This window comes from Dendrobates tinctorius, unplaced genomic scaffold (assembly GCF_039654945.1).
Source record: "Dendrobates tinctorius isolate UK_male_01 unplaced genomic scaffold, ASM3965494v1 ptg000155l, whole genome shotgun sequence".
NCBI lineage: Eukaryota > Metazoa > Chordata > Amphibia > Anura > Dendrobatidae > Dendrobates > Dendrobates tinctorius.
In genome coordinates, this window is record NW_027361822.1 from 14114349 (window position 1) to 14130009 (window position 15661).

Sequence of the window (15661 nt, forward strand, 5' to 3'; positions counted from 1 at the left end):
GTGGTTCCTATGGCAGCACCTCCTGACCCTGTGTTGGTTGAAGGAAATGTGGAATTTGAGGTAGAGAAAATATTGGATTCTCGTTTGGTTAGACGGAGTCTCCAGACACATTACATGTGTGGGGGCTATCTATTCCTTTCGGGTCTGCTCTGGGGCAGTTAGTTTTCATCTTTTCATGCTTCAGGCTTATTTAGTCCTCCGGCTGTGACGAAGCGTCTAGGAACATCGTAGGTACGCTCCACGGCTGCTGCTAGTTGTGTGGTAGGATCAGGAATCTGCAATCTGCATAGTTACCAACCTCTCTGGTTTTCTGTGACTTAGCTTGTTTTGCTTTTTTCTCCTTGGTGACCCATTCATAACACACCGCATTAGGCGGCCTGACTGCACTCCTCTGCCAGCTGCGACCAGGGCGGGCTCCTAATCACCCCGGGCCCCGTCCCCCTGCACCCTGGTAGTTACGCCCCTGCCTACGTGTATTTGTTGGTAAGCTTTTCACTGTGTGCAGAACTTTTATGAGTGCAGGAGTGAAACAACTATACTTTGTTCATAATATTTAAATGAGGCACTACAGTTGATGCCTTCAAGGATGTATGGATGACCATACCTGTAAATTTTGGAAGACTTTGCTTTTAGTGCATAGCCTTTATGAGTCTAGGAGCACCTTTGCATTACAATTTGAACAGTATGTGTATGAGGCCCTCCTTTATGTCTAATAAAGGATGAATCTGAATCCCTAATTTTTGGCACTTCTTGCTTTCTTCATAAATAACTCTGAAATTTCTATTTTTTTAATAAAAATTTCAATTTTTGTTTACTTAATTTTTTTAATTTTGCGTTATATACAAGTCATTATAGAAGAAAGAACGTTTTGTAAAATTTTTTCTGTAAACTCCCAATTTCTCATGAATTTTGAATGCTTTATTGTCAGTCCTTAAAGTGTAGTAAAAGTGTGACACCATTGTTCATAGCAGTGATCTGGGAGTTAGAGATGTTTCTAGAAGTCTTCCCCATGCTGTTCTCACAGTTATAGCACTTTTTCCATTCATTTCAACATTTTCACTGCACTCCAGACCTCCTTGGTAGGTACTGCGTGAAAAATGCTCTATTTCCTATTGACTCCAATTATGCTCATTACTCCAAATGAGCATTCAAGTATTAGAAATTGCTCAGTTCGAGTAACGAGCATCCAAGCATTTTAGTGCTTGCTCATCTCTACTTCATGCACATCATTCACAATCTGCTCTGCTCCATACAAGTCCCACACACATGGCTTCACTCTGTACATGGCGACACAACATACGCAATTGGTTCCACTCCCAACATATTGTATGTACACGGCTCCGCTCCGTACATGAAATAGAATCATAAAATGGGATAGAGTTGGAAGGGACCTTCTGAGTCATCTGGTCCAACCCCCTGCTGAATGCAGGATTTACTAAATCATACCAGACGGCTGTCTGTCCAGCCACTGTTTGAAGTCTTCCTTTGAACAAGAACTCACCACCTCTCGTGGCAACCTGTTCCACTCAATGATCACCCTCACTGACCAAATGTTTTTTTTCTAATATCTAATCTGTGTCTCCTCCCAGTCAGTTTCATCATTACATTGTGTCTAGTCTTTCCTTATGCAAATGAAAATAAAGCTTATCCCTCTACAATGTGACAGCCCTTGAGATATTTGTAGACAGCTGTTAAGTCTTCTCTCAGTCTTCTCTTTTGCGAGCGAAATATTACCAAATCTTCTAACTGTTCCTCATAGGATATCGCAGACTTGTCACCTTTATGGGCACTCTTCACTGAACTTGCTCCAGTTTCTTCATGTCTTTGTGTTAAAATGTGTTGCCTAGAACTGGACACAGTATTCTAGATGAGGACTGGCCAAAGAGGAGTAGAGGGGGATGATTATTTCACGTGATCTTGACTGTATGCTTCTGTTAATGCATCACAGAATTGTGTTTGCTTTTTTTAGCTGCTCACATTGACTCATGTTCAGTCTGTGACCTATTAGTATACCTAAGTCTTTTTCACATGTGCTGTTGCATAGCCCTATTCCTCCCATTCTGTATATGCTTTTTTCATTTGTCTTGGCCAGATATAGGCCTTGCAGCCCACAGTTCCAGTTTCTTTTTTGTTCCAGTTCTTTTTAAATCCTCTATTTTCGCTAGTATTAGCTGTAAGTTTTACAGACAGCATTATATTCTTTATTTAGATATGTCTCCCTCTTTCCTTTTAATAAACATTTCTTCCTTTCTAGAATGTGTTTAAGTTCTGTGTTCATCCATCCTAGTTTGCTTAAATTCTTCGTATTTCTTCTCTCTTTTAGGGATTAATTATTGAGTTTTGAGAATCTCATTTTTCAAAATTTCCCATCCTACCTGGACATTTCTGTCCTTAAGGACAATCCAGCCATTGCATTCCTTCTTTCCTCTAGCTGAGCCCCTTAAAATCAGTCTTTCTGAAATCCAACCTGAACTCTGAGTCTTCACAAGTTTTCCTCCTCTAGCTATCCAAAATTCTATGATGGCATGATCGCTGCCCTCTAGGGTTCCAGCCACACTTACCTCCTCAACCATTTTCTTCCTGTTTATAAGGATTAGATCCAATGTAGAAGACCCCCTTGTTTCTCTATCTTTTGGAAGATAAAAGTTGTCAGTAAGAGAGGATAAGAATTTACTTCTGCCTGAGAGAGATTGTCAACCGATGTCTGGAGAGTTGAAATCTCCCATGATCAATACGTCATATTTTTTTTGACAACTTGGCCATCTGATGCATAAAGAGTTCATCCGTATTTTCAGCTTGCTCAGGTAGCCTATAGTAAACTACTACAATGGTATCCTTTCCCTTGTTCTCTACTTGTATTCTTACCGAAACGGTTTCCACAGAACTCCCAGTCTCTGAAGCTTGGATCTCTGTACAGATATACGCTTTCCTAACATACAATGCGGCACCTCCTGCTCATTTCTTATGTCTGTTTCTTGCAAATAAGTTGTATCCTTCTAGTCTTGTATTTCAATCATGTGTATCGTCCCACCAAGTTTCAGTGATTCTAATGACATCATATTTCTTTTGCTGTGTTAGTAGTTCCAATTCTCCTTGTTTGTTGCCCATGCTTTGTGCATTCGTATAGAAACATTTTAGTTTGTGATTGGTTTCTCTTTCTCCAATATTTTTATTATTTAGATTTTTTTGTCTTTGTTCTTCCCTTCCTCTTCTAATAGCAGAGTTCTCAATAGCATTTGTCAGGTCTATGGCTTTTTCTGGCCTTTTGCTTCCCTTCCCGCAATGTTCTAGTTTAAAGCTCTCCTGATGAGTGTAGCAAGGCGACTTCCAAATACATGTTTTCCAGTCTTCGTAAGGTGCACCCCATCTCTAGCAAGTAGTCCATCGTATAAGTAATTCTCTCCGTGATCCAGAAATCCAAATCCTTGCTAATGGCACCATCGATGTAGCCAGTTGTTTACCTATAGAATCATCTGATTCCACCTCCTTAGTCCATGGCCATCCACCGGGAGGAAGGAAGACAAGACCACCTGCGCTCCCAGTTCTTACACTTTCTTGCCTAAGTCTTTAAAGTCTCAGCAGAAGGTTCCCAGGTCGTTTCTTGCGGTGTCATTTGTCCCCACATGTATTAGCAGGAATGGGTAGTCATCTGTAGGTCTGAAGAGTCCTGGTATCCTGTCAGACACATCTTTAATTTTTGCACCTGGAAGACAGCACATTTCTCTTGAGGTTATATCCGGTCTGCAGATAGCGGCCTCTGTTCCTCTCAACAGGGAATCCCCCATGACCACCACTCTTTGTTTCTGCTTCACATTTTTCTTTCTCCATCCAGGAGGACTCTGAGTGCTTAAAAGCTGCACACATGTGGCACACATAAACTTCCCCTCATCCAGCACCATGACAACCAGCACAGCAGAGTCCTGCATACACTGAGGCCCCTGATCATGTGACCCCTGACTCCTTCCCTCCTGTGACCTCATCCCAGGTCCTGTGCGCACAGAGCAGCCATATATGTGGAGTGCGGCTCTGCAGGTGGAGGTAGGTGCTGGAGATTCCCCATTACTGGGCTGCACAGGGGGCAGTAACCCCTCCATTCCCGGAGATAGCGCCCCCTGCAGGTGGAGGTAGGTGCTGGAGATTCCCCATTACTGGGCTGCACAGGGGGCAGTTACCCCTCCATTCCCGGAGATAGCGCCCCCTGCAGGTGGAGGTAGGTGCTGGAGATTCCTCATTACTGGGCTGCACAGGGGGCAGTAACTCCTCCATTCCCGGAGATAGCGCCCCCTGCAGGTGGAGATAGGTGCTGGAGATTCCCCATTACTGGGCTGCACAGGGGGCAGAAACCCCTCCATTCCCGGAGATAGCGCCCCCTGCAGGTGGAGGTAGGTGCTGGAGATTCCCCATTACTGGGCTGCACAGGGGGCAGTAACCCCTCCATTCCCGGAGATAGCGCCTCCTGCAGGTGGAGGTAGGTGCTGGAGATTCCCCATTACTGGGCTGCACAGGGGGCAGTAACCCCTCCATTCCCGGAGATAGCGCCTCCTGCAGGTGGAGGTAGGTGCTGGAGATTCCCCATTACTGGGCTGCACAGGGGGCAGTAACCCCTCCATTCCCGGAGATAGCGCCCCCTGCAGGTGGAGGTAGGTGCTGGAGATTCCCCATTACTGGGCTGCACAGAGGGCAGTAACCCCTCCATTCCCGGAGATAGCGCCCCCTGCCCCCTGCAGGTGGAGGTAGGTGCTGGAGATTCCCCATTACTGGGCTGCACAGAGGGCAGTAACCCCTCCATTCCCGGAGATAGCGCCCCCTGCAGGTGGAGGTAGGTGCTGGAGACTCCCCATTACTGGGCTGCACAGGGGGCAGTAACCCCTCCATTCCCGGAGATAGCGCCCCCTGCAGGTGGAGGTAGGTGCTAGAGATTCCCCATTACTGGGCTGCACAGGGGACAGTAACCCCTCCATTCCCGGAGATAGCGCCCCCTGCCATGTGTATATGGACAGTAATAGAGCGCTGACTGGGCTCATGCGTACAGGGGAGGGCGCTCTGGGTTGGGGGCAGATGACGCTTTCTCTCTGGGGTGGAGATTACAGGGAATAATGGAAATGTCGGCTTGTCCTCCCTTCTGCTGTACAGTGTCGTCCTTTCCTATGACTTGTGTTCCCCATTACTCCTGGTGATAAGAACACTAATAAGTTAATGCCTAATTGTCCCACACTGGAGGAATTCCTCCTTTCTTCTCCATTATAAATGTTGTTTCTCCTAATGATGCGTCTGGAGCTTATCGGGAACCGGCCATCTGGATCCTGCAGTATAAACCTCCCCACGTTTCGTGTCTCCTCTAATGTGGATGTGGTTCTGGTGACTAATCCTGTTATTACTGAGGACGAAGGAATTTGGAAAAATTTGATTCACTCACATTCTCATGGGAATTGATTTTGTATTCAATGTACAATGATTTGCCAGAAAAAAAAACATTTATGTAGCGCTGGGGGTTTAAAAAAATAAAACATAAACAAAGACAAAATGTAGCGATAGCCAAAGAAACTAAAGCAGCAGACGCCCTTAATAAGGGAGGTAGCACAGGTGAAAAATACTGATGAAACAACCCCTGGTAACCTACCAGCTCATGGAGGGATAGATTGCCCGGTATTAGTGCTCAATCATACAACTGTGTAAATCGGACAAGTGCCATCCGATTTATATACGGTATTTCATTGATATACTTAAGTGCGGATTACATGATGTTCTTCACAGTGGGAACATATTATAAACACATGTTTGCATTTTACCCACTCCTTAGTTGCCCTGGCTGTGTGTTTCGGGTCATTACCATGCTGGAAGACCCAGCCACGACCCATTTTCCATGCTATTACTGAGGGAAGGAGGTTGTTGACCTAAATCTCGCAATACATGACCTCATCCATCCTGCCTTCAATACGATGCAGTTGTCCTGTCCCCTTTGCAGAAAAGCACCCTAAAATTATGATGTTTCCCCACCATGCTTCACGGTTGGGGCAGTGTTCTTGAGGTTGTACTTATCCTTCTCTTTCCTCCAAAAACGACGAATGGAATTGACTTGGTCTCACCTGACCACATTACCTTCTCTCTCCCATGACTCCTTTGGATCATCCAGATGGTCACTGGCAAACTTCAAACGGACCTGGACTTGTTCTGGCGTGAGCAGGGGGACCTTGTGTGCCCCATAGGATTTTAAACCTTTTACCCCTCAAGCCTGTTTGCACCTTCATGACCAGGCCAAATTTTTCAATTCTGACCAGTTTCATTTGTGAAGTAATAACTCTGGAACGCTCAACAGATCCCACTGATTCTGAGTTTATTTTTTCGTGACATATTGTACTTTATGATGATAGTAAAATTTCTTCAATATGACTTGCGTTTATTTGTGAACAAAATGGAACTTTGGCAAAAATTTAGCAATTTTCAAACTTTTCATTTTTATGTCCTTAAAGAGAGTTATATAATACAAAATAGTTAATACATAACATTTCCTACATGTCTAGTTTACATCAGCAACATTTTTCAAACATATTTTTTTTGTTAAGTTATAAGGGTTAGTTAAAAGTTGATCAGTGATTTTTTTTTTTTTTTTAACAGCAAAATTTGCAAAACTATTTTTTTAGGGACCACATCACATTTGAAGGGACTTTGAGTTGTCTATATGACAGAAAATACCAAAACTGACACAGTTTGAAAAACTGGACCCCCTCAAGGTGCTTTCAAGAGCATTCAAGAAGTTAATTAACCCTTCAGGTGCTTCACAGGAATTTGTGGAATGTGGAAGAAATAAACATTTAACTTTATTTCACACAAATTTTATTCAAATCCATTTTTTTTTTTTTGCAAGGGTAGCATGAGAAAAATGGACCCTAATATTTGTTGTGCAATTTCTAATGAGCATGTCAATATGTGGGGAAAAACACTATTTGTTTTGACCCCAAAATTTGTTGTGCAATTTCTCCTGAGTACTCCGATACCCCATATATGGTCAAAAACTACAAAGCTTAGAAGTGAAGAGGCGCAATACTGGCTTTCAGATTTTGCTGGACTGATTTCAGGGTGCCATGTCACATTGGCAGCAGAATAGAACAGCCGAACCCCCCCATAAGAGACCTAATTTTACAAACTTTACCTCTCAATTAACTAATCTAGGCGTGCAGTGATCATATTGACAACACTGGGGGGGTCACATTATTTTATAATTGGGATGCGAAGAAAAAAATTTATTACATTTTTACCACCAAAATTTTGTGTTAGCCCCACATTTTACATTTTTACACTGGGAAATAGGTAAAAATTGCACCAAAATTTGTCCCACAATTTTTGCTGAATATACACATACTCCATATGTGGCTGTAAAGTACTGAGCACTATTTGCCTCCTGGAGCGCAGATTTTCCTAGAATAGTTTGCGGACTTCATATACAAAGCCCCTAAGTGCTATAAGAGCAGAATCCCCCTGCAAGTGACCCCATTTTGGAAATTATAACCCTTTGTGAATTAATCTACAGATGTAGTGCTGATTTTGTCTCCATGGGTGCTTGCCAGAAACAAGCAGCAGTGGATGTTGCTGAGTGAAAACTGCAAACTGCTGTTGTAGTGCCTCGTACATTGTAGTGGCCAGCCCATGCTTCTGGAGACATGCACCTGGAAATTAGGCGGGCTGTCATCGCTACAGAAATAGCACGCCTAAAAAGTTGGCCGCCAGATCACAGTCCAGACTATGTCCACAGTGCTTCTATCTGTCTCATTATAGAGAATCTTCCCTTGGGGGTTCCATCTGAATCACGTATTTCAGAGATTTACACGAAAACACTGGTGTAAGCGCTCAGCTAAATGTTCAGCGAGCCATACTGCGATCTTTAAGAGGCAGAATGAAGAAATTAACAGCAGGCGAAGAATTAGTTTAATTTATTTTTTACGCCGTTTCTTGTGTGCTATAAATGATTAGAAGACTTTATTGTTTGGGTTGGCACGATTTAAGTGATACCAGATTTATATCGGGTTTTTATGTATGGGTGCCGTCACACACTAAAAAACACTTTTTTTTGTTGCAAAAACATTACCATATTTTGAGAGCTACAATTTTCAATATTTCCTCCATCAGAGTCATGTGAGGGCTTGTTTTTTTGCAGGGCTAGTTGACGTTTTTATTGGTACCATTTTCGGGGACATTAATTTTTTTGATCTCTTTCTATTCCGATTTTTGGAAGGCAGAATGAACAAAAAACAGCAATTCAGGAATTAGTTGTTCTTTTTTTAATGCAATTCCTCGTGTGGTAAAATTGATAAGGCAGCTTTATTCGTCGGGTCAGTATGATTACAGAGATACCACTTTTATATTTTTTTATGTTTTGGCGCTTTTACACAATAAAAACTATTTTATAGAAAAAATAATTATTTTGGCATCACTTTATACCGAGAGCTATAAATTTTTTATTTTTTCACTGATAGAGCTGTGTCATGGCTTATTTTTTTGCAGGACAAGACGCTGTTTTTAGAGATGCAATTTTTATTTACATTTGTCTTTTTGGTTGCGTTTTATTCCACTTTTTGTTTGGCAGTATTATGATAAAGCATTGTTTTTTTGCCTTGTTTTTACGGTATTCACCGAAGCGGTTAACTGGTGGGACAGTTTTAAAGGTCGAGCCGTTCCGGGTGCGTCAATACCAAATATGTGCACTTACTATTATTATTATTATGTGATTTTAAAATATATATATTTTTCCAAATTTTTTTTTTTTTTACACTTTTTTTTTTTTTTTGCTTAGTCCCACTATGGGACCTTTACTTTCTGCAGCCTGCACCAGCATTGCAATGCATTAGAAGAGACAGCGTGCCCTCACACAAACTTGTTGAGCATGAGCTAACAAGTTTGCTAGAGCTTAGTGACCTGGATGTCGACAATGATTAGGCCGCAGCAATGAAGTCATAGGGGGTGGAGATCGGAGGGCTGAGGGAGCTATCTCCCACTACCTGCCTTCTAAATACTGTGATCGCAGCATTTAGGGGGTTAAACTGAAGGAAGCAGTGCTGGCACCCCTCCACTCAGTGAGTGCCAGGAATCAGCTGTCAGAATCAGCTGACTGCTTACAAAATCATCTGGACATATTCATACATACCCTTTGGTCCCGGGTCTGAAATCGGCGAATCCCGACTGTGCATGTGCTGTGGGAGGATTCATAAGTCTGCAGTCACGGAATTAATGTGTTCCACCATTTTGCCCTCTTGTATACCAACATGATCACAGGTCCTGTTTAAATTCCTCCTTTGTGGTCTCAGCTTATTATCAACAGCTGATGAATTGAACCTCACAGTTTGAGAAGGGCTGGTGTACGGTAATTACTTGCTATTTATATTGGCATTACCTCTGTGATTAGGGGGTGTAAAATCACGAAACGTTCTGACATCACTTTATACTTGGTATTTTTGCATGGAATTCTTTATGATTTTACTTTGACTCATCTTCTTCCCATTCAGGTCCCTACAATCCTCTCATTGCAGATCTTCTATATGAGAATTTCCAGATTGACCCATCAAGGATGGAGAGGGAAAAGGACAAGATGGCGGAGAAGATATTACACCTCACCCTAGAGATCCTCTTCCGGCTTACTGGAGAGGTGAGAGATTCTGGTGACGTCAAATTATGCCATTATGATCTATTTGAATAGAAGATTGACAGAACTAGAGTGGTGAGGACTCTGGAAATGTCTGTAGTGAGATTTATTAATGTCTCTCCAAAACCAGGATTACACAGTAATGAAAAAGACCTCTAGTGAGCGCTGTCAGGCCCCTGTGTCTGAGGGATGGGGAAGACCCTTGAGCCCAATCACAGGACCTCCACCTTACCCGCTGAAACATGAGAACATCAATGACCAGAAGATCCTAGAACTCGCCTACAAGATGATTGAGCTGCTGACTGGAGAGGTGACACTGCTGGGAATGCTGGGACATTATATACTAACACTATGAAAAGATCAGGGGATAACGGTATCATTGTGTGTGTCAGGTTCCTATCAGGTGTCAGGATGTCACCGTCTATTTCTCCATGGAGGAGTGGGAGTATTTAGAAGAACACAAAGACCTGTACCAGAACGTCATGATGGAGGTTCCCCAGCCCCTCACATCACCAGGTAATAGACAGGACTAAATACACACGGCCTATAATTATCTGTATGTAAAGAATGAATTCAGTCCCTGTATGTGTTTCCTCCAGTTCTATCCAGTAAGAGGACAACACCAGAGAGATGTCCACGTCCTCTTCTTCCACAGGACTGTAAACAAGAAAATCCTAATGTTCCTCCAGATCGTCAGGTAGATGAGAGAAGGTGTCATGAGATCTCCCCTATGATGTGTAGACGGCTGTGAAGGTCTTGTGCTCAGTCTTGTTTTATCCACCAGTATTATATGTTTTATACTTGTGTAATGAGAATGGTGGAGATGGCAGGATTAGAGCTGATCATAGATGTGACTTCTACATCTGTCTGTGACTTTTACAATATTTGTTTCAGGGTGAAGATCTGACCCATATTAATACTACAGAGACATATGTGAGGGGTGATGAGTGGTGTAATGAGGAGATTCCTACAGATAACCGCCCAGGTGAGTAGTAACCAATAAATGTAGAGAAGTCTCAGATAAAGTAGTCAGACCACGATTATTGGGAAATGCCCCAGAAACTCACAATTATTAACATTGCATTAGATTAGATTGTCATGCTTTTAGCAGCACATTGAGGATGATTATGACATATGGTAAAGAAACCCTTTAGAGAACTCACTTAGTTTTAAAATACAACTCGATGTTCTCTTTTGCATTCTTTGTATGTTCATTTTCTAATTTAATTCCCCCTATACCCCATTATATTTCCTTAGTGAAGGCCACCAATCGCCAAAATCTTGATGATCCTCCAATGTAGCTCAAAACAAAAATTAGACTTCACAGAATTTTGCAATTTCATCTTTATACTGCAACAAGTTACTATCCTGTCAAAAGCGGAGTCATTTGGCCCCAATGACATGATGCACAGTTTTGCATGGACGCCAGCAGCATTGATAGAGTATGGGTTAGCCCCTTAAAGAAAAATAATACAAATACAATTTATAAATGTGACAGAAAAACGCGGCAATAAAATATGTATTTTAACCCCTTAATGACCGGGCCAAATTTGTGAAATTTGACCAGTGTCATTTTATGTGGTAATAGGTAACATGAAACTTGAGGGCACTACAAAATAACTACGGGGGACTGCCGACCAACACACCTAATAGCACGAAACATGAAAAAGAGGTGTGCAATACTGGACGCGATCGACCACAAAATCAGGGAAAATGGAATAAATAATAATAATAATATATATCATATGAATACAAAAAATAACAGATTTTTATTAACAACATACAAAAAAGAACACACTAATGACAAGAAAAAAGTTAAAAACAATTAAAAGGCCAAGATGAATTGGCCATGAATGACACTCGAAAAAGAAAGGGGTTCTAGAAGAAGAACCTGATGTAAACCCCCTTCAATATGCTGGGCAAAGGCATACAATATAATAGTGCAAAAAAATGCAAATATGTGCATAAAATAAGGCCTGTGTGAACCATGTATTAGATGTAACAGTATATCAAGGCCTAAGCATGAAGAGCAACACACCAGACAAACAATGCGCATAGCATGGGAAATGATTGAATGAACCTAAGTACAAATAACCATGGATACCTGAACTCTCATGTTAAAACAATAGCATGTACAATATAATGCTATATAGCCTGATACATGGTTTGCAGTTCCCAAAAAGAGTCCAAAAAAATAATGAATGAAATGCCTCCAATAAAATAAGACCTGTATACACTATATGTTAGATATAGCGGTACATCAAGATAAAGCATAAATAACAATATATGGAGTAAACCGTTTGTGTACCATAAAGAATCAAATAGAGCACCATACATTAAATATAGCGGTACATCAAGGTAAAGCATAAATAACAATATATGGCGTAAACTATTTGTGTGCCATAAAGAATCAAAAAGACCCCAATGAAAAAGAGACTAAATAGTCTCCACAATAAGAGGCATGCATGTAAATAGACTGCCTGAAAAGAAATAGGCCCTGCACAGGTATTAGAAGTAAAGCCAGATGCCCGCAAGATCTAATAAAAGGAGGGGGGATACCACGCCACGCGTATCGCCACCTTTGGCGTGGCTTCCTCAGGGGAAATGGAGGTGCACCCCAGTCACTAACAGTGTCCCTTTTATATGCCATAAAATTAAATTCAAATACCTGCATATGGAGAACTTAGTTCGGCGTTCACGGAGCTGGCGTCCGGAAATAGCAAGTGCGCAGGCGCTGAAGGTAAATCGAAACTGAAACCAATAAGGTAACAGGCGGCGCAGTACAGATAAAGACCTGATGAGTATAAGTATAACTGCGCATGTGTCAGAGAGAGAGTCACCCTATATAATGACTTGCAGCCAGAAGTAATGCATAAACGATGCAGCGCAGGCGCAGTAAAGATCTGTTCATTACGGACATAGCCACAACCATACCTGTGCAGGGCCTATTTCTTTTCAGGCAGTCTATTTACATGCATGCCTCTTATTGTGGAGACTATTTAGTCTCTTTTTCATTGGTGTCTTTTTGATTCTTTACGGCACACATTCATGGCCAATTCATCTTTGCCTTTTAATTGTTTTTAACTTTTTTCTTGTCATTGGTGTGTTTTTTGTATGCTGTTAATAAAAATCTGTTCTTTTTTGTATTCATGTGATATATATTATTATTATAATTCATTCCATTTTTCCTGATTTTGGGGTTGATCGCGTCCAGTATTGCACACCTCTTTTTCTCTTTTTCATATTTTATGTGGTAATAACTCTGGAATGCTTCAACATATTTCATTGATTTGCAGATTTGTTGTTTCATGACATGTTATAATTTATGATGACGGTAAAGTTAGGTCGATATGTTTTGTGTTATTTATAAAAATATCAGAAATTTGAGAAAAATGTAAAAAAAAAAAGTGCAATTTTCAAACTTTGAATGATTATCCCTTTAATGCAGATAGTTATATCACACAAAAACATTAATAAATAACATTTCCCACATGTCAGCTTTACATCAGCACCATATGTAAAATGTTCTTTTATTTTGTTAACATTTTAGGAGGTTTAAAAATGTAACAGCAATTTTTCCTTTTTCCAAGGAAATTTACAAAATTACTTTTTTAAGGGACCTGTTTGAAGTGACATTGTGGGTCCTATATATTGGAAAAACCCCAAAAGTGATACCATTTTAAAAATAGCACCCTTTGACATATTGAAACCTTCTGTTAGGTAGTTTATTTACCCTTCAGGTGATTTTTAGGAATTAATGCAAAGTGACATGACAAGAATGAAAAAGTGTAAATTTACCACCTAAATGTTGCTAACTTATGAACAGTCCGGCAGACTCTAAGGCTGCTATCACGTGGTCCGTCTCCGATACCACACAATCAACAGAGCGAGGGAAGTGTGAACAATCCCAAGACCTTTATTATAGGCAAAACTAAAAGGTCCATAAACAATCCACCACACTGAGGATACAATAGTCCAGAACACGAATGCAGTTCAGTAACAGGATGAATGTCCAAGGAGATGAGAGTCCAATAATCCAGCAGACAGAGGATAAAATGGGTCCATATGCTTCCCCTTCTCTCTGACGTGCTGTCTTCACACGATCATCACCACACAGGGTCTGACTTGAACAGCTCCTGTCCTCCCCAGCCCCTCCTTATGTCCACGGGTAGTCAGACAGGTTGAGGCGGTTTTCAGGCCTCCCAGACCTGACAAAGGTGCCTTGGGGATTAAGGCACTACAGGGGGTTTATCAAGAGGCATAGATACAGTCAGGATGCAGACAGTAAAGGGGGTTTTACACTAAGCAATATCGCTAGCAATATCGCTAAAACGTCACTGGTTTTGTGACGTTATAGCGATATTGCTAGCGATATCGCTATGTGTGATACTTACCAACGACCGGCTCCCCCGCTGTCCATCGCTGATCGCGCGAGAATGTCCGGCTCCATTTCTCGTCGGGCGCTTCCTACTGAGACTTCCTGCTGTGACGTCCAGCGACGCGTGGAGGCGGGCGGGAGGACGCAGGATCGCTGTGTGTGAAAGGTAAGTATCGTGCGCTGCGTCGCTGCTGCATCGCTGTGAGGTCTTTCTGTATGAAAGCTCACTAGCGATCATTTAGCGATGCACCAGCGATCCTGACCGGGTCGGATCGCTGGTTGGATCGCTGGTGCATCGCTAAATGTAAAAGGGCCTTAAGTGAGCTAATTCAATTATCAGACTTTTGGAAGGTAATTGAGACTCTAGGCAATATGGGGAATACACGGAATGATAAGGGCAACAAGAGAACACTATGGAAATCCGTAAAATATAAATAGACACAAAATGATAAACACATAACATATCACACCATCACACCGCTATTTGACCGTGAATTGCCATGGCAAACATCAGGACCACACAATCATGATTTTAGGCTGCCGATGGGGATAAAGAGAAATCCCCCCACACTCTGTTAACCATTTATACGATATAATCACTTTTGACATCAGCATCTAAGGGGTTAAACAGATATGGGCGGCGCCAACACTGATCGTGGCTAATGCAGCAAGTTGTCAACTATTGTGCACGGCTGACAGCTGCTGGATTGTCACCTGTATGGGGATGCAATTCTCTTATATGTCAGGTCAGTAAAAGGACATATTGGCGGTCATTAAGGGGTTCAAGCTAAACAAAATACTCTTAAAGTTACCGAATAACTAATATTCTCATGCTATTACTCAATACAACTAACTATAACAAGATCCATATACCTAAAATACTAGGGACAAGTAATGCTGCCACACCACACCATGACCATATATTATCACCACATAGTGTTTGAATATAACCGCCATCCTGTTAACCCCTTCATGACCGATAACATATTGGTACATCATCGGTCATGTATCTGCACTTGATGCGGGCACCGGCGCTGAGCCCGCATCTTTCCCTGCACATGACAGCTGTTCTATCATCTTTGCCTTTAACAGCCATGTGTGAATCCATGATCTGTCAATCACCAACAGCGGCATTTAACATGCGCTCACCAGAAGAGCATCACAAGACCTGCCCATCGGCGCCCCTGTCATGTGATCATGTGGCGCCGATTGGTTGTCATTACAGCTGGGGGGCTACAATAGACCCCTGTGTCTCTCATTGTCAATCTCCTATGAATGCTGGCCATTGGGCCAGCATTCATAGGAGATCATGATTTATGCTACACATAGCATGGCTGAAACCCAAGCGATCGGATGATCTCAGTTTCAAGTCTCCTAAGAGAACTATTGAAGGCAGTAAAAAAGAAAAAAAAACACAAGTTCAAATCACCCCCTTTTGACTCATTCAATTTAAAACAAAAAAATACACATATTTGGCATTGCTGTGTTCAGAGATGTCTGATCTATCAAAATATAAAGTAAATAAATCCGATTGGTAAATGTCGTAACGACAAAAAAAATTGAAACACTAGAATTACATTTTTTTGCCCGCCGCAACAAGGCAATAAAATTCAATAATGGGCGATCAAAATATCAGATCTATCCCAAAG

At 41.7% G+C, this 15661-nt stretch overlaps 1 protein-coding gene across 1 annotated transcript in view; it reads left to right on the forward strand.

The window, feature by feature from the left end:
* Nucleotides 1-15661, forward strand: part of LOC141051120 (uncharacterized) — a 213212-nt gene that overhangs the window by 141175 nt on the left and 56376 nt on the right. The window contains 1 exon segment of the mRNA XM_073548008.1: nucleotides 10234-10331. Within this exon segment, the coding sequence (XP_073404109.1) occupies nucleotides 10234-10331 (98 nt within the window).